The 19,948-nt window shown below is 39.4% G+C and overlaps 2 protein-coding genes and 1 long non-coding RNA gene across 3 annotated transcripts; 2 read left to right on the plus strand and 1 right to left on the minus strand.

Annotated features, from left to right (window-relative positions):
- The first annotated feature begins 326 nt into the window (after positions 1–326).
- Positions 327–3,782, plus strand: LOC100699702 (nuclear factor 7, brain-like). Its single transcript, XM_005462141.4, has 2 exons — positions 327–841; positions 939–3,782. The coding sequence occupies exon 2, from the start codon at positions 956–958 to the stop codon at positions 2,348–2,350; it is 1,395 nt and encodes a 464-aa protein (XP_005462198.2). The 5' UTR covers positions 327–841; positions 939–955; the 3' UTR covers positions 2,351–3,782.
- A 2,012-nt stretch (positions 3,783–5,794) lies between these two features.
- LOC112846020 (protein translocase subunit SecA-like) lies at positions 5,795–9,669 on the plus strand. Its single transcript, XM_025905233.1, has 3 exons — positions 5,795–5,929; positions 6,283–9,549; positions 9,632–9,669. Exons 1-3 carry the CDS (start codon positions 5,920–5,922, stop codon positions 9,667–9,669), a joined length of 3,315 nt encoding a protein of 1,104 aa, XP_025761018.1. The 5' UTR covers positions 5,795–5,919.
- A 2,954-nt stretch (positions 9,670–12,623) lies between these two features.
- On the minus strand, positions 12,624–18,316 carry LOC102082932 (uncharacterized). Its single transcript, XR_002060220.2, has 5 exons — positions 18,271–18,316; positions 18,017–18,184; positions 17,808–17,894; positions 14,353–14,439; positions 12,624–12,957 (listed from the first exon to the last, which is right to left on the minus strand). It is a non-coding gene; the product is annotated as an uncharacterized LOC102082932 (long non-coding RNA).
- Positions 18,317–19,948: the final 1,632 nt, after the last annotated feature.

Genomic DNA, 19,948 nt, shown 5'->3' on the forward strand with positions numbered 1-19,948 from the left:
ACTTAATCAAACCCTGCCCTATTTACACAAGCACACCCTACTGTCTCAGCACATCCTGTTTCTGCAAGTAGACTGTCTTCAAACTACATTGCATACCTTCACAAAATCAATTAAACAGTCAATCCAGCCTACCAAAGTTGTATTGTATTGTATATTATTCACACAAACCCTAGTTACCCGGTAACTAGGGTTTGTGTGAATAAACTAGGGTTTATTCACACAAACCAATTGTTGAGACATTGTTTTGCTGTCTCCTATTCGGTCATTGACTCAAAGCTTTGAATCAGTAAAGCCATTTTCAGTAAAACTGATGTAGTGGTTTAATACTGATTCCTTTGGACATTTTATCTTGCTCTCTAACCTCTTAGAGACCGGGGAGTAGCCCCTTTTGCAACAATTCCTGGTGAGTGATTCTTGCACACATCAGCCAACAGGTTGATAGCTGTTTTTGCCGGTCAGCAGATAAAATCACCTGTGTTTGTGTCACTGCATTACACTCCCATTTCTACTGAACCTGATAAATAACACGAAAAAAACATTAATATTTTAATGTAAAACTATTGCAACACTTCACAATGCATTTTCTAAGATCTGTGAGTTTTCCTGCCCTGACACATGATAACAGAAAAGCCTGCGAGCTGTGCTGTGATACACACCCATCTTACATGACCACGCCTCATGACTCATGTGAGACAAACCAGGAACCAGGATGCTATTGTTCCTTAGTAAACAGAGATGCACAGACGGTCAGACCGAACTAGCAGCTTCCACTGAGAAAGTCCAGCTACAGGGAAAAAAGTGGAAAACTCCAACACTGCTGCTGACGCTCCACACACTGAATGTGAGTATGAACAAAAAACATGATCCAAAACACGTTTCAATGAAGGTAATAGAGGAGGGATGGGAGCCAGGACTAACTGTACTTCTACTGTTTTCAGCTTCACTCACAAACTCAATGGCTTCCAGATCAGAGGAGGATCTCTGCTGTCCGGTCTGTCAGGAGGTCTTTATGGATCCAGTTCTTCTGTCATGTAGCCACAGCTTCTGTAAAGACTGTCTGAAAAGATGGTGGAGGGAGAGAGTAAAACATGAATGTCCAGTGTGTAAGAGGAGATCTTCAAGGGAAGAACCAACATTAAATCTGGCTTTAAAGAATCTGTGTGAGTTGTTCTTACAGGAGAGAGATCAAACAGTGTCAAAGTCTCTCTGCAGTCTGCACTCTGAGAAACTCAAACTCTTCTGTCTGGACCATCAGCAGCCAGTGTGTGTCGTCTGCAGAGACTCAGAAAAACACACCAACCACAGATTCAGACCCATCGATGAAGCTGCACAACAACACAAGAAGGAACTTCAGGAAACTCTGGAGCCCTTAAAGAAGAAGTTAAAGATTTGTGAAGAAGTTCAAGTGAAGTTTGATCAAACAGCAAAACACATTAAGGTCCAGGCCCGACACACAGAGAGGCAGATTAAGGAGCAGTTTAAGAAGTTTCACCAGTTTCTAGCAGAGGAAGAGGAGGCCAGGCTGACTGCACTGAGGGAGGAAGAGGAGCAGAAGAGTGGGATGATGAAGGAGAAGATGGAGGCTCTGAGCAGAGAGATAGCAGCTTTTTCAGACACAGTCAGAGCCACAGAGGAGGAGCTGAGAGCTGAGGACATCTCATTTCTGCACAACTACAAGGCTGCAGTGGAAAGAGTTCAGCGCTGCCCCCTGCTGGATGATCCACAGCTGCCCTCAGGAGCTCTGATAGACCAGGCCAAACACCTGGGCAACCTGACCTTCAACATCTGGAACAACATGAAGGACATGGTCTCCTACACTCCTCTCATTCTGGACCCAAACACTGCTCATCCACAACTCACCCTGTCTGATGATCTGACCAGTGTGAGACGAGGAGAAGAGAGGCAGCAGTTTCCTGATAATCCAGAGAGGTTTGATTTTTTCTGGTCTGTCCTGGGCTCTGAGGGCTTTAACTCAGGGACTCACAGCTGGGATGTCGAGGTTGGAGACAATACGTACTGGGGACTGGGTGTGTTAGCAGAGTCTGATGAGAGGAAAGGAACCACACTGTCTGGATTATGGAGAATAAGATTCAATTCCGGTGAATACTCAGCACTGTCACCATCAGCTCCATCCACTGTTCTCTCAGAACAGAAGACGTTTCAGAGGATCAGAGTGAACCTGGACTGGAACAAAGGGAAGCTGTCGTTCTCTGATCCTGATACTAACACACATATACACACCTTCACACACACTTTTACTCATAAGATGTTTCCTTATATTGGCACTCTGGATGAAAAATTGAAGGTGTTGCCTTTGAAAGTGTCAGTGGAGCAGATAAGTTCAGGATGATTATATTTCTAATGCTTGCTGTTAGTGAATAGAACCTTTTAAACAGCAGCTGTCCTCCTGCTGCCTCGTTGTTCCAACGCTCTTTGTTTGTCTTATTTCTCACCATTTCAGTTTCTGCTGTCGACCCTTTCACAATCATTTCACTGTTTCTCAGTGACTCCCAAAACTTGATTTGAAATTCTACCATGTTTCAGATCACAGATCGCAAAGCCAAAAACAAACAAACAAAAAACAGTCTAGAAGAAAACATAAGTAACTTTTCTAAAATAAAGATCCAAAAAATATAAATCTTTTAATTTTGCCCTTATCTTAAACAGGAGAATGTTTTTAAGGCTTCTCATCTCAACAGCTACCAGTTCAATTAATGACATTTACAAAATATATGAGACCGCAGGAGGTACTAGTTAAATAGGAGAGCTGTAGACATGCAGACAGCTCATAAGGTTTAATGTTAATGCAAGAAACATATATTTCCATATATGTAAAAATAGCACCATAAGGTAGGCAGTTACAAGAAAAACTATGATCAAACAAACTGTGCTGCATAACAGTACGCAAAAGAGTGGTGGCAGAGTACGCTACAAGCTTCCCACAGGAATGACACAATGCTTTCCCCTAAATTGTAAACATAGCTTTAAACATGACACTCCACTGAGACTTAGCTCTCCAACAGAAGGCTATGAAACTCGCAGCAAGCTGTCTTTTAAGAAGATTTAAAAATGGCCAAATGTCACTGCTTGCACCAGGCAATCACATGGCTTCAGATTCACACAAGTGAGACATACTCTTCTTTGTCTTGGATTTTATTAGTGGTTGGCAAACAACAAATTGGTGCATTACCACCAACAACTGGTATGGAGCGTGTACCAGAATGTCACTTAAGCATTAGAGCCTATCATACAAATGGGTTTATATAAGGAAACTAAATACTGCCTAATTTTACTTTTTGAGTTTTTTCAAAGGAGATCACTTAAGTCTAGTTTCAGTTTAATTAGGTTTTGAATTAGATGTCTTTGTTTTTCCTCATAATCCTGACAGTGTAATATGACATGCTGTACTGTGTCATCATCTCCACAGTACTCACTTTTCCCATTACAGTGTTTCCCTGAAATGAACAGTTTGCTATTTAGCCCAGTGTGACCAAATCTGAGACGTGAAGTGATTGTTTCTTCTCTTCTCCTCCTCCCTGTACTTTTCATTTCTCCAGTTTTCCATTAGATTTTATAAAACCATCATCCTTGCTTTTCTTTCTCCCATTGTTTTTGCCATCTTTCCTTCATTTTCTGTATTTTTTAAATTTCTGTTTTAGTAAAGCTGATCCTTAATTCCATTAATCTTCCCCCAGTGCCTCCTTTGCAAAATTTTCTGCCATTTCCTTTCCCTTGACACCGTAATGTGCTGAATAAATATATAATAAAGAATAAAGTTACATTGAAACCAAGCACACCATTGTTTTTCTTGTGACATTACCAATAAGTCTGATGTGTCACATGGCCCTCTTCCTATTGAAAAAACAAAAGCTGTATCCAAGATGGCCGACTTCTAAATGGCCACCATGGTCACCGCCCATCTTGAGGAGTTTGCCCCCTCACATATACTAATGTGTCACAAACAGGACTTTAATATCGCCAACCATTCCCATGTTATTACGGTGTATCCATATAAATGGCCAACCGTGTAGAAATTAGTGACTATACCCAGCCGTAGTGCTGCCATCTGCTGACAGCAATTATCCAGTACTTTAAACAGATTCAAAGTCAGTTGATTCACATCTGATTCACACCCACTCTGGGCTGTGCTGGGAATCTTGCATACAGTTGGCTGGTGTAAGCACTGACGGTTAAATGTTAAATCTCTGTAGCGTGTTCCATCCATTGAAAGTCAGTTTTCTGTATAAGTTTGGTATGTCCTACATTATTGAACTGATTACTTTAACTGACGCACCCTTGAACGCACCACAGGTGTGTGGAATGGCATGCGCTGAATGTTAGTCTACTACTACTCCCGTAGTATCTTTTCCCCTTGATCTTTTTACTCTCAACCTGCTGTGTGTGAATGCCACAGCAGAATAAACCAATCCTAACTGGAAATCTGCATCTGTGTCCTTGACTTGAACGCAACGCCCCGAACCTTGCCACGTCCAACATCCTGGAGACAACGACCGATCCTTTTTACTGACAGCAACCTATTGGTTCTTTTTCATCACTGACACTGGATTGCCCAATCAAATATCCCTGCGTGCGCTAGAGTTTAGAGTGGTTTAGAAGTGGCTCATAAAGAAGGACAAACAAAAGCGAAGAGGCAGAGCTAAAGGGGTTCGAAAGAAAAATAAACTTGAAATAGATTCAACACAATGTGCCATATTAAGCAAGATGTTGGCGTCTCACCGTCAACAGTAGAACCAGCAACAACTATTAAGAAGCCCTGACTGCAGCAACCCCTGTTTAATGTCTCCTTTTACCATGAGCCACTGCTAATAGCTAAAGTGTAACTTTTAATTGTTACAGTGTGGGGTAATTATCCCAACAACTGTACCAACCTGATCAGATAGACAAAACCTGCTTCAGTAATGGTAATCAAACTCCAGGACTGATTTGTATTCCCAGACTTACCTGCTGTGCATCAACATTAAAGGAGCAACATAGATTGACTTCAGATGCTGCAGGGAGAGCAAGCAAGTAAATGTTAGGTTGTTATTAACCCTTTTGCCCTTAAAGTGTATATTTGCTCCTCAGTCTCAAAGTGTCTATATATTTTATTCTTACTCTTCCTATATTTATTGTGGTTCTTTTGCACTGATATCACTAATCTGCATCATTCTGGACAAACCAGTCAATGCTCTTCATCAGCACCATGAAAAAGGAGCTACAAAGTTTTTACTCTTTTTTTTTTATTTGCAGGTGTCTATCATTTACTTTTTACTGACTTTGACAGAAAGGCCTCTTTCTACATATAAATATATATAAAATCTTCCTAAAAATAATCCAGATGACTTGTAAGTGGATTTTTCTAACAGACTATTAGATTCTGTAAATCATTCATAATAATTTCTTCACTTTCTTACCAAGAAACGGTTTGACTCTCTAAGAAATGAAACAAAAACTAAATTAAAACCAATGATGCCTATCAAATTCTTTCCTTGACAAAGAAGTTTGCCAAGACATGCCATGACTTTAGCCAAACAGGACACACCCACAAATTTTGCTTTTAACTTTCAGGTCCGGCACTGCTGAGTAGTGAATCCGGTAAAGGGGAAGCGGAAAGTTTAAGGCTGACTCGACAACTGATTAAAACGATTATAAAACTGTTAATCAAATTATTCCTTGTTGGAACAATCACCGCTTTGCTCTGCAGATGTGCACTGTATAACTTATTCAAAGTAAGTATCTTAAATTACAGTAAATGCAAATCATAGGGGAAGGCTTGGCAGGGAATTCCCTTGTGATGGGGCAAGGGCAGGGTTTGTGAAAGAGGAATCCAAGGGGTGAAATAAAAGTCAAATACGGAAAGAGCAAGCAGATCACCAGAGAATTCTTCACAAACGCACATCATCTGCAATCTTTCTCATCATGTCAACAGGTCAGTAATGGATTTAAAAAAATACACTGCATGAAATATGAATAGAATAAACCATTTTCAGCTGCTCCGTTGTCACAAAGAGTCGCCAGAGCATAGTGTCTGTACATGTTTGATTTGGTTTGAGTTTTCACACTGAAAGGAGATTTGGGCATCCATCATTAATAAAACCAGCAACCTTTTGCTTACTAAGCAAATATATTGAGAGAAATGTTGTTACGTGTGTTAGATTATGATTGTCATTGTAATAATACAATAGCGCAAAAAAATACAGCCTGCCTGGAAGTTTGTACAAATTGCATTTTGTATTTTCAGAGTAAAAATCTCAACATATTTTTAAATGTGTTTTTGAACAGATTTTTCTTATCTGATTAAGAAAATGGATGATGATGAAGAAACTCTCCTCAAGAATCTGAAAGCACTGGTTACAAATATCCAATGGAGCCCAAAGGAGGTCGCTGACTTATTTGATGCTCTTTTGAAGAGATTTGAGTCATCAACAAATGACAAATCACATCTCCTCACATGGATGATCAAAATGTTGCACTACATAGAGATTCACTTTATTACTTCAGACTGGAAACATGAAGATGGAAAAACACTTCTGGAACTAGTCCAAGACAAAACTGTAACAGATGAAACCTTGAAGGAATATTTAGCCAGTGACAGACTGAAGTCTCTGGAGGAAATACTTGATGAAATTCGCCAAGAAAAGTTGAACCAGGTTGATGAAAACCTTTTAGATGATGTCAGAGATATTGTATCAACAGTTAATGAAGGGCGTGATATTCCTGAGGACGGCTCACAGAAGAGTGAACTGAAAACCATCTTAAAGATTCTCTGTTTGGCAGTGGAAAAAACAAAAACAAAAAATATCAAAAAGCCATTTCGGCCACGACTGACACAGATGGCGAGCTGGTGTCTGATGGCTCTTTCAGAAACAGGGCGATTGATTCAGGTTGGCACAGGAGAGGGGAAGTCCTGCATCATTGCCATGTTTGCAGCTTTTCGAGCTCTGAGAGGAGAAAAAGTCGACATCATGTCAAGTTCATCAGTTCTTGCAGAGAGAGATTGTAAAGAATGGAAAGGATTTTATAAAGAGTTGAATATCACTGCAGATTATAACTGCAACAGGCCTGATGGAGAATTAAAAAAATGCTACGAGTGTCAAGTTGTTTACGGCACTGCAGAAGACTTTGCTGGTGACTGGCTTCGGCACCACTTCCACAGGATGGACATATTAGGGCAGAGGAAATTCCAGTGCGCAGTAGTGGATGAAGTGGATTCCCTGATGCTAGACAAGGGTCATCATGTTGTCTATTTAAGCAGTAACATGCCTGCTTTACAGCATCTCAACCCACTCTTGGCATGTATATGGGCCACTGTTAATCAGTACAAGAAAACTGGCACATATTCAACAGTAGGGCCAAAATATCCTTTTTATCAAGTGCTGGAAAACATGATGAGCAAAGATGGTGATGAGTCCATCATTCGTCAGATAGCAGAGGACACAGGTATACTGTCAAAAGGATCAGTCAAGGACCTGAGAAAGAACCCGAGTCTCTTAAACGAAATGACTAAAAGTGCGACTGCTGACCAGCTGGCTGAGTTCTTCAAAGCAGTGGAAAGGAAATTTCCATCTTCCCAGTTTTCTCTCCACCATATAACTAACAATGGTGAAATACAGGAACTTTGCAAAGAGCTGCAGAGTGAACATGAGGAAAGAAGAAGAGTGTCACTGCTTTTACTTGATGGTGGCTTCTGTCAGTACATGTACTCTGATCACAACAGTGTGGTGAGAGCTGTAGAAGAGGAAGTAAAGAGATCAATTCATTTTACACCATGTGAACTGAACCAAGCTAAAAGCAGCTGCTACATCCCAGGCTTCTTTTCAGAGCTGGTCAAATCTAAACTAAAAGTCTGGATTGAAAATGCATTTAAAGCTCAACTCATGACAGAAGACCATGAATATGTGATGGAGAAACATGGAATCGTGCCTGTGGACTACAGCTGCACTGGGGTTGTTGAAAACTACATGAAGTGGACTGATGGACTGCAACAGTTTATTGAAATGAAACATGAGTCAAAGATGAGTGACATGACAGTCATCACAAACTACATGTCTAATGTGGGATTGCTTCAAAAGTATAAAAACCAGATCTATGGGATGTCTGGAACTCTCGGTCAAAAAAAGGAGACTGAGACTTTGCAAAAAATTTATGACGGTATCAAAACCTGTCAGATACCTTCATTCAAACGTAGAAAGCTGTTTGAGGTTGAAGGTGTTGTTGTGGAGGATGAAAAAGAATGGATTGAAAAACTGGTTGATGTTGTCATTGCACAAACCAGCCCTACCTCATACAGGGATCCAAGAGCTGTGCTCATCATCTGTGAGACTATCAAACGAGCAAAGATGATCCATCGCATTCTAGGAGACAGAGTCACAAATAAAACTCTTTATATAAACAACAACATGGACAACAGTGTGGTCATTTCTAAGGAGCTTGAAGCAGGAGAAGTCATCATAGCGACAAACCTCGCAGGCCGTGGAACAGACCTTCAGGTTTCTGACACAGTAAAGGAAGCTGGAGGTTTGTTTGTTGTGCAGACCTTCCTGCCCAAGAATGCTCGTGTTGAGGCGCAGGCATTCGGCCGCACTGCCAGACAAGGATCTCCAGGATCTGCTCAGCTCATTGTCTGTTTGAGTCATCTGGCAGAATCCCTTCAATTACTGCTTTCAACAAGGAAACTTTATTCTTTATTGAGAAGTCTAACCGATGTCAGGCCACTTAAACAATATAGGTTTGTGATGCAATTAAGGTTGTATAAACAAATCAACAGTAATAAAGGATCTGCAGAAATGTCTTCAGCACTGAAGGATATTTTGTCTGGAGCATCACAGCAAGACATAAAGATAATTAAACAGGTCAGAGACAGCTCAGTGGCTGATGAACTATCAAACTACTTGGAGTCTCAGATCCCAGACATGAAGAAGAAGGAAGAGCTCTTCAATGATTATTTGGATGTACTGGATTATCTGTACACAAGCACCAACAACAAACCAGAAGCTTCAGATCTGTCTGCTCTGAATGAGTTTTGGGGTCTGTGGCTACTCACAAGCTTCAGTGCAAAAGACTCTACTGAAGAGTTGAAAAGTCGACTGAAAACTGATCTGGACACAGCAAGGCAGAAACTCAGACAGAGAGAATCACCCTCATCAAACCTCTACCACTACATTAGCTTTGGTAATGACCTGTGTGAAAAGGGGAAGTTTGCAGAGAGCATCAACATGTACACTAAAGCCATTCAGAAGGATCACTGTTGGGGAGCTATTGCATATTACAACCGTGCTTTTACATCTTTGAAGCAGCAAGACGGACGTCAGAGTCCAGACTGTATCAATCGAGCTCTAGAAGATTTGCAAAATGCACTCAAGTCCGTTCAGCTTCACTTTGACCAACTCGAAGTCACTCACAGGTTCTTAACACAGCACACCAAAAACAACAGCAGTGCTTCACTCACAAGACTAGACAAACACTTCATGGCTAGATGCACAGTGTTGGTGTCATTCAAGGAAAACATTACAGAGGCCATAAAGAAAGTGGACAGAGCCAGAGATATAGGTGGAAATGTAAAAGTGGAAGAGAGTCTAGTTTTCTTCATGGTTCCACTGGTGCATTTTTTGCCTTTTATGATCCATTTAAGGGAATCAGTGCCTGTTATCCGCTCTAGAGATCCTCTGATGTGCCGCCAGCTAATCAGCCACCCCTCCTTTGATATTCTAAATGAACTTGAGTCTCTTAAATCTCTGGGCCTGACTCATGTCTATACATTAGACACACTGTTTTCACTAGGAGGCTTTTTCTCAAAGATTAGTAGAAAAATAATGAAGACAAGTTAAGAGTAGGTAAGTAAGTAAGTAAACTTTATTTATTAAGCGCTTTTCACAGACAGACAGTCTCAAAGCGCTGTACACAAATATTAAAATAGACAATAAAATCAATAGACATTATACACAACGTAAAAGATCAAATGTAAATAGTGTAAAAAATATAAAATATGTAGATCAACAAAAGGCTTGTTTGAACAGAAAAGTTTTTAACTGTTTTTTAAAAGAATCCACAGAGTCAAGCAAACGTAACTGTAGTGGTAAACTGTTCCACAGCCTTGGTGCAACAGACTGAAAGGCTCTGTCCCCTTTTGTCTTCAGTCGTGTACGGGGAACAACTAAGAGACTCTGAGTCTGTGAGCGGAGATGACGAGCAGCAGTGTATTTTATAAGAAGGAGGCAGGTGTTTAAGGGCTGCTCTAAAGAATATTTGTTAGGTTTTGAAGAATGGGAGCAAAATAATGGCAGCAGCCAGTTATACCCATCAGCCTCCTAGTAGATACAACTATGGCATAAGTTTTAAAATCTTATGTTGCCATCTCATGTTGTAAACTCACATAATTTCACATCCATAACTATACTGTTAAGTAAGTCACTGTTGGTCCAACTAGATTTAGTTATGTTTCTGTGTACAATGCCACTGCAATTCTGACAATTAATCATTAAAATTAAGTGATGTATAATATGTGTCTGGGCTCATGAATAAAGTAAAGGCAATAACACAGTCCAACATTAACAAGTGAATGTACTCTGGTCTGACTGGTGGATGAGACCTGAAGAATCATCATATACTTGCTACTATGGTCAGACTTGCAGTTCTATAGAAGGTTTTGGTAGCATCAGTGACCTGAACACTATCTGGGTGACTTTATTGGCAGGTTTGTGGTCATATTGAGTAAAACACTAAGTCCAGCATGTGGGTTATGGTCATTCTAAGAGATGGAAATGAATCAGGGTGAAACACGATACTCCAGCTTCAAGCAACACTCTGAATGAATGCCAACTGTCTGACAGATACAGACCCACAACACTTCCCACTTGTCTTTAATTCCTCGAGTCATTCATTGTCCACACTGTTGAGATCAACGCAAGGTCACACAGTGTGAAGTTTCTGCCAGATCACAAAATGCATACAGAAAAAGTGTGGTCTTTTTTTAGAATGTGCTTTGTAAGTCAATATGAGGGTACTTGGGTTGCAACAGCACTTAATATGATAAAACCTCCAAGGAAACCAAGTGAGACAGTGTAGCAACAGAGTGGAGGGTTTCAACAGGACCTTTAAGTTCCACAAAATCACTCTGATCTGCTGAGGCCTGGGCAATATCTGTGCATGTCAAAAACAAAGGAATAACTTTATTTCTTTTAAGAAATCAATGATATGAATATATACAGTATATACAAATCTGTTTTACTACTGAATGTCCTGAGATATGAGGGACCAGATAAAACATTTCTGTGTGCATGTCTGAGTAGATGAAGCCATTTACAGAGCAGTGTTTGATCACATTTAAATGAGTAAAACGTTGCTTTTAATGTTCTTCTTTTAAGTACATGGTTTTATTTAATTTAAAGTATTTTAATTAATTCATGAATTTATAACAAGCATTATCTGCTGTACAGCACAAACAGAGCAGCTGTTTGAGCACTTCTGAGTCAGTAGATGGCAGCACCAGACTGTGTTTCTATCAAAGCACGGTAAGAAGATTATGGTTGGTGATTCATCATCATATCAGATAATTTAGGAGAAACAATCCACATCTTTCTGTCTTCTGATTTCTTAGATTATGTGTGAGAGCTTAGTGTATACACCTTACTGTAAACTGAACCATATCTGTTCCTTTTAACTGAAGGGACGTAAAAGATTATGATGAAGATTTCTTTCAAAGTTTTTTACACAAAATCAGCTCGTTCCTGTTTATAGACAGAAAGGTTTAGGTGGAAAACAGAACAGGAAGATTTTATCAAACTGTGGGAAAACTGGGGAAAATTCATCACTTAAAAACCCCCGAAACACAACTTGTGTGAGTATTTGTTTGGCAGAATCGACTTTAGTAGAAATTATTTTTGACTGAACCAAAAAGGAGTTCAAATTTAGAACTACTGACAGAACTGAGGAACCATGTGGATCCAAACTAATGACTCAAATAAGCTTAGAATAAAATCTGTGAAAAGCCTGAGATTGTCTACATTTGTCTGCATGAAACAGCAAATTAATGTTTGGGTAAAATATTGTAAAGTCATTTCTAGTCGTTAATTTTTTTGTTTCCACATATACCCTGAAACGTCATGAAGTAGTGTATAAACCCATGATGTGAATCTTGTTGATGAGGAAGAGGCTGAGCTCGTTATTGGAGCTTTAGTTTACCTGATCAAGTCCATACAGAGTGTTTCTATTACAATTGGAATTGTTTACTAATATGCAGATGACACTGAGATAAGACATCCCACTTACAATTTAACTCAATAACTTTGTGAAAATAATGAGATGTTAAATGTCTCCAACTCCTCTCTGACTGAATGAGGACAAATGTCAAACATGTCCTCATTTCATTATGAGGACATCAACACAGCCTGAACCATGGAGGTAAAACCATGACCTGATGGAGGAACATCATTCGTTCAAGCAGCGTCTGAAATAAATTATCTGAAGCTTTCCTGCGAAGTTTTAAGCCCCTGAGTGATGTTCCTGCTGCTTCTAGTCTGCGGCTGTGGGTTCATTTGTGTTTGCTCAGCAGTCGGTTAGCCACATTTCACATTTGTCCCCAGCCCCCAGCGCTCTTTCTGAAACCCAAAGAACCACACGAGAAGAACAAGAAGTGAGAACAAACTTTATTGTTCCTGCGAGAAAGCAGGCAACGACAGAGTCTTACACTTGGAAATAAAAATATAACAGGAAACAGTAAAAATATTAAAGACAGTGCATTATGCATTATTTATAAAATACATAGTATCATTTCTATATTATGGAAGAGATATTGCCAATATGGCCATCATAAGACAGTTAAGAGCAGGTTGAGGACAACATGCTTTTGAACATACAATATAATGATTTTTTAAAACGTTTGAGACCAGCAGCTGGTTCCAGTGGTTGGACTGGTGGATTACGTCAGTAAGGAGTAAACATCTGGCTCTTGTACAAAGTCTGAAAACACAAAATACACACAGTTCAAACAACATGAGAAAAGTATAAAACTAAGCCCGTCTGTTATATTTATATGAAGCAAATTGACAGAATTGTATCAAATCAATCACAGTGAAAATAACATTTGAACATATCCAAAAAACATTTTCATTAAGCAAGCATTTCTCAGTGGGTTCAAAACTTTTGTAATTCTGAAATTTGACTGCACTAATGAATCCAAAACCACTTTAGCTAAAAGTGTTGCAGCCAGGCTGTCGCAAATAAGGCTTTGATGCGAAAGAAACCCAGCAGGAAGTTGCTGGTGCAGTAGCTTATGTCAAAGGAGAGAGTGTCAGCGGTTACTGTGTGACACATCACTGTGCTGCATTCATACACTAAAACCGAAAGGGTTGTTTCTAAAAGATAACATGTTCTTGTCTCTTATTTTCTTTGTGGAGTCAAAATCAAAAGATATTAAAGTAAAGAATCTGAAAAGACTTTTAACTGAGCCGCTTAAAAAGTTCTTCAGCAGTGGATCAAAAAGAAGCTCCAACAAACAGGAAGGCAGTGGCCTCCCCCATGGCAGTCTCAGCTCTTCACACCACTTCCTGTGCTCACACTGAAGGTTAATGTAGGACTCATAAATCCTTATCACAACTAATGTGATGAATTGGTTATGTCATGCAGCAAGTGTGACACCACAGCTCAACGAATTGCTAGACTCACTGCAGTCTTCTCCTGAACAACATATTGCCAATTGGAAAAAATAAATTAACACAATAAAATAAAGGCCTGAATAGGAGTTAAAGAAGTCGAGTGAAATCGTGGAAACGTTTTAAAATTTTTCTCCAGAATGTCTCATCGTTTCAGTCTTGTCCTCAGTATAATCTCTCCACTGATATGATTGAAAACACTGACATAATACTGTACTCGTGTCTTCAACCCAGGTGCACCACGCTGTCAAACGCAACAAGCTAAAAAAAAGATTCGAGAGGTCACAGAGAAGCCAAAACAACATCAAAGCTGGTGGTGCACCAACAGCTGTGACATCACTTCTGGTCTGTGTTGCTGTTTTAGACGGTGATAATGGCGAGCATGAACAGGATCAGATATCTGTGGGAACCATCATAACTTTCATCTTGATAATTCTGTTGATTTCCCTTAACTTTTACCGATGATGGAGGATGCCAAAAATTGTTATTGATACTTTTAATCCAGTAACAGATCTAAGTACATTTTTCACTGCTAGCAAAATCTATCGACTTTTAGTTTAGTTTAGTTTGAACAAGAGGGCTTTGCTTCTTCATGCTTTCCTGGCTCATGCTGCTTATACACTTTATATTTTTACTAAGGGAAAAGTTCAACTTTTCAGGAAGTAGCCTTGTTTTCTTTGTACTGAACAAAGAGCATGTTTACCTCCAGGTTTGTTTGATCGGATTTCTGTTTGTTCATAACTGATGTCTTCAGTTCTCACTGCTGTGTAGACTACAGCTGAATCACTCCCTGCACAACAAAACACACACAGGTCATCAGTGCAAATAGTAAAGCTTATAAAAAAATATTGTCAGTATGCAGGGTGCATGTTAAAGAAAGAGTTATGATTTCCTATATAGCATTATAAAAATAGTTCTTAGAGACCGTTGGGGGGTTTCAGAACCTCTGTGGCTGGATTTCCTGTTTCACCCAAAACACCCCAGTGACATTTCGACTTTTGGCATTAAGTCCAGTTGAAATCCAAAGTACCACAAAGACACCCACACTTTGTCACACCATCTACACAGTGTCAACAGTGTGATGAGAACTCACCTTTTACGGTAGACTACTGGTTTGGTATCTTTTAAACTTTAATGCTCTCAACTGCAGCAGTTACTTCCTTCTCCTGTTGTTTCACCTGAGCATATTATTGAGGATACTTTGCAACACAGAATTAGAATTTCACTGATTCTCACGTAGAGCTTTACTGGCAAGTTGTGTAACTAATACAGAGCCATTAAAGTTCTGTATAAATATTGATCATCCAGTGGTTGCTGATTTAAGGTAAAGTATTCCAACTGAGAAGCAATAAATGCAGAAGCTAGTTTTTCAGGGTCACTCTGAGACAGTCCATTTAGATAGATACCATATTTCCAAGATTTTCAAGGCCAAGTACAATAACATCAGTTTTATCTGAATTTAGAAGCAGAGAATTAGAGTTCATCCAGGTTTTTATGTCTTTATTCCTGCAGTTTAACTAATTGGTTTGTGTTACCTGGCTTCATGGATAAATTTTTAGTTTGTTTTTTGTCTGTTTGGGAGCTGACACACATCTGGTCCCAACTCTGGATAGTCACATTTTGGGGGGTTTAATAAATTGGTCCATATTTCTAGAAATGAGAGCTGCTCCATCCAAAGTGGGATGGATGCCGTCTCTCCTAACAAGACCAGGTTTCCTCCAGAAGGTTTGCCAATTATCTATGAAGCCCACATCGTTTCTGGGACACCACTCAGACAGCCAGCAATTTAAGGAGAACATGCGGCTAAACATGTCACTCCTGGTCTGATTGGGGAGGGGACCAGAGAAAACTACAGAGTCCGACATTGTTTTGGCAAAGTTACACACCGATTCAATATTGATTTTAGTGACCTCCAACTGACGTAACCGGGTGTCATTACTGCCGACGTGAATTATGATCTTACTGTATTTACGTTTACCCTTAGCCAGCAGTTTTAAATTTCCTTCAATGTCGCCTGCTCTGGCCCCTGGAAGACAATTGACTACGGTTGCCAGTGTCTCTAGCTTCACATGTCTCAGAACAGAATTACCAGAGTTTGACCCTCGGCGGGTGTGTCGCCAAGTGGGGAAAAACGGGTACTAAGTAACTAAACATCTGACACATTGAGCAGGAAAGTGGAGGAGGGACAGGTGAAGAGGCCATGCTGCTAGCGAGTCAGCTAATAGCTAAGCTAAGCTATTAAACCATAAAGACACAATGAGTGAAAACTTTAAATATAAATTAGCGAGTTAATAAACAGAGCGTGTGCTTTGGATGAAATATGTGAAGATTATACAATAAAATGAGAAGTTATCTATTTTTTTAGTAAATTGTTGTGTGTTATAACAGGAAGTGAGACTACCGCAGAGATAACGCACATAACAACAGACAACATTTAAACTAGTTTACCTTCCTGTTAGTGTTGAATTCAACTGTGAGCTGCAGATGAGTCATTTAATCTCTTTATCTCCATTAACAGCTTTATCAAACACATCAGTGTGAACACTGCTAAGCAGCTTTGCAGGTTTCTGGAGCTCCAACTATACTGCAACGCGTGAGCAAAGTGCAAACAGGACCCACAGAACAGTATCCTAGTATTTACAACACATATCAACCCAATGAACTACATAAAAACTTGAGAGATAAGAAAAAAGACCCAAAGTCTTTTTTCTTATCTTTAGCTGTTGAACAAACGGCCTCACATTTCACTCTACAATACGATGGAACAAAGAGGACTATTCCACTGCCATGTCTAAAGCTGGTATGAAGTGTTGATGTGCACATTCTGGCCAGTCATCTCCAATGTGTTCCTGTCCTATGTAAAAAAAAAGACATTGTTCCTGAAGTCTGTGCTATGCTCAGACGCAACTTAGCAAACTACCCAAATGTCTGCCTCGGAAGGTTATAGTTTGTTTTGCATAGGATTGCATAGAGCCCTGTAAAAACTCTCTTTATCACATGACAGTCATGTGAAACACTGAGACCCTCAACAGTTTTATTTCTTCTATTGGTACTGCAGTGAAAAACAAAAACAGAACTGATACAGAAGGTTATATGTGAACTGATGGACTGTGGTTACTCTATTCACATGTTAAAACTACAGGGAAATGTGTTATCTGGTCAAAAGGTCAGTATATCACGTAAACTATAAAATGATTAACACATAAAACTAAAACCCAGAATTAGGATATAGGTGACAAGTACTATGAGGAGATTTAATTTACTGTTTGTACAAACTGTTCATCTACATTTTTCCTCTTTTCTTAACAGCCCTGCAGTAAAACCTGAGCAGAAACATCAAACTGACTGACCACAGGCTGTTAACCTCTGTTAACACATTAGACACAGTATGACCCTGGTTTTATTGTTTTATTCTAATGTGCTAATTTTATTATTTTAAATGTCATTCCAATCATCATTTTATTTTTTATTTTTATCTGTATTTTTCTTTTTTTTACCTGCATGTCAAGTGTACAGCTCTTTGTTTTCAGCTGGGAGTTGTTCTGAAAAGTTCTATATAAATAAATTGTTTGCCTACTAACAAACCATCCATGTTAATGTAAGGTGCAAAGCATAAAAGCTTAAAGCCCCTATGAGCAAGCAAAGTGGAAAGGAAAAATTGCATTTAACAGGAAGAAATCTCCGTCAGAACCAGCCGCGGATTGTACTGGAACATGAGCCTTTTTTCTGCATAAGTTTCCCAGAAGGTACCAATAACTCTTAACACCTGACATGTACTAGCTCTCCTTTTTAAAATTGTATTAAGGATCAAAGTGTGTACTATTAGGGGTCTGGCCTGTTTGACTGAGGGGCAACTGCTAGCTGTCTGCTTGCCTTTGTTCAGCTAATTGAAATAACTGAACTGGCCCTTGTTTATGTTGTTGGAGCCTTTTGAAGCATTTTTAATCCAATTATCTGACAAATACAATGGGTTATGGCTAATTCCTAAGAAAAAGACTGTTATCAAACATGTTTGCTTGCATTAAGACCTTTTATAATAAACCAAATCCTAACCTTTTGAATAACATTTTAAAGTCGCATACAAGTATATACTGTACACACACACACACACACACACACACACACACACACACACACACACAGTACATAAAAAGCTACCTGTGTTGAGTTTAACTGACTGTTGTTGGTGATGTAATTGTTTGAGATCACTGTATGTAAGGCCATCTTCAAGTTTTTCCAAATCAACTGAAACAAACCAACACGAACACCAAATTAATTTAGCACAGTGATCTTAACGAATACTTGTTAGTAGATAACATGTAACAAATAGTTTACATAACTCTCTACGTTATATTTCTGAGTCTCACCTGCAGACTTCCTACAAACACGTTGTCTCACCAACAGAACCACTAACACCAGCAGAACCACAACACACACTGATCCAACAGGTAACAACACAGGGAGAAGCAAGAATGAATCAGGAGGAGAGGTAATAATGGAGGCTGGTGTAGGTGGAGGTGTGGTGGTGTGTTTGTCTAAAATAAAGCAAACACAGTCATTAAGTTGTCGTCACATTGTGAATGTTGAAAGCTGCAGAAACACAGACAGGTGAGTGTGTCACCTGTGACAGTGATCCAGCTGGATGGAGACTCTCCATGACCGCTGATGTCACACTTGTAGAGGCCTTCATCAGACCTGGAAACATGCTGGATGGTCATGTGACCTGTAGGCTGCTTCCTGATGAGGGAGCCATCTTTATAGAAAGCAGCTGGGAGGTTGGAGGGAGTGGTCTTTGTTTTACAGAGCAGAGTGACGTCATCTCCCTCCATCACAGGGAGGACAGGACTCTGCAGGATCACTGATCCACCTCAACACAGAGACAAACTACAGCATTTCATCCATTTACACACAGCTTCATCAACACTAACTCCACACACTCAGCTTACCAGTGACTGTCAGGTTAACCATGTTACTGATGGGACCCTCTCTGGACTCACACCAGTAAACTCCACTGTCTGATTCATATAGTTTGCTGATGTTACAGGAAGAACCAGCTGGTTTTCCCCACCCGTCTCCACACTGAGTGGTGTTTCCTTTGCTTGTGTTTCTCCTCAGAGTCCATCCAGCAGAGCTGTCGTCCTCCTCACAGCTCAGAGACACAAAGTCTCTTAAAAAGAACTGAGAGCTGCTGGGACTCACAGTCAGACGAGCTGTTAAGAGTTAAAATGAAATAATGTTTAGACTTTTATTGTTGTAAAAAGAAATACATGATATATTATATCCTTTCATAAAACAGCTAAATCTAAATACATGAAACTTTGTGTGACTGTAACTAAATATCAACAGATTAAGAGCAGGTTATTTGATTCTGTGGTGTGCAGTATCTAACCAGTTGCTGAGTTCATGAGAAGAGAAAAACATTTCTTTTGTTTTGATAACAAAACTTCATTCTAAGCATTTAACAGATGTAAACAGACACAGAAGAAGGTTACTGACCTTGGTGTGTTGTACAGCTCAGCAGTGAGATCACAGCTGAAAAGAGATGGTTATAAGTTTAACACAATAACCCTGAAGGAAAACATGACAAACCCGGGTCGTACTGTATGCCTCACTGCTGATTTTGTCTCTACTGCTGTGCAAAATAGAGGACAGTGGATGCTGTAGTTCATCTCCATACCAGTAGAGCTTCTGTGGTAGGTAATGTTAAATATTAGATTAGCAACTTTGGATTTGATTTCTGGCTTTATTTCAAAATAAAACAACCAACTCAAGAAACTAATTAGGGAAAAAAAACTACATGACTGAGAAACTGTATGTACAAAATATGATATAGAACGCAGTTTATATTCATGCAGGTGTATCTGTTACTGACAGAAACAGGCTGTCCTGCTCTCAAGCATTGTTTTAGAAGAAAGATAAAAATGACAGTGGTGTTACTTAGACGGTGATGGTATTTATGCTTTATTAATACATTTAATAGAAAGCAAAACATATGGTCATTTTTACTTTTTGTTCTGATTTTGGATGTTACCAATGTAAACATTACAAACTTATTCACGAATTCTGACTCAATGCCTAATTATTACACACAAACACACACATACATATCTCTCTTATACAAAGTTTCCAGGTAATATCGTAACATTGTGCCTCTTCCAACTTGCTGTTGTTAACTCGTTTTTTAATTTCCCTTCCCTTTTTTCAGTGGAAATGTCTGTCATCTGTTATCACTTAGCAACAAAGAAGACTTTAAATAATCAAGCATAATAAACATTGTTAAAAGTGAGAGATTTTACTCA

This window comes from Oreochromis niloticus, linkage group LG3 (assembly GCF_001858045.2).
Source record: "Oreochromis niloticus isolate F11D_XX linkage group LG3, O_niloticus_UMD_NMBU, whole genome shotgun sequence".
NCBI classification, from domain to species: Eukaryota; Metazoa; Chordata; class Actinopteri; order Cichliformes; family Cichlidae; genus Oreochromis; species Oreochromis niloticus.

Excerpts from the sequence above, each read along its gene's own strand:
- LOC100699702 (XM_005462141.4), top strand. The coding sequence starts at position 956 with ATGGCTTCCAGATCAGAGGAGGATCTCTGCTGTCCGGTCTGTCAGGAG.
- LOC112846020 (XM_025905233.1), top strand. Across the intron at positions 9,550-9,631 it reads GGACAGAGCCAGAGATATAG|GGAATCAGTGCCTGTTATCC; the intron begins GTGGAAATGTAA and ends GATCCATTTAAG.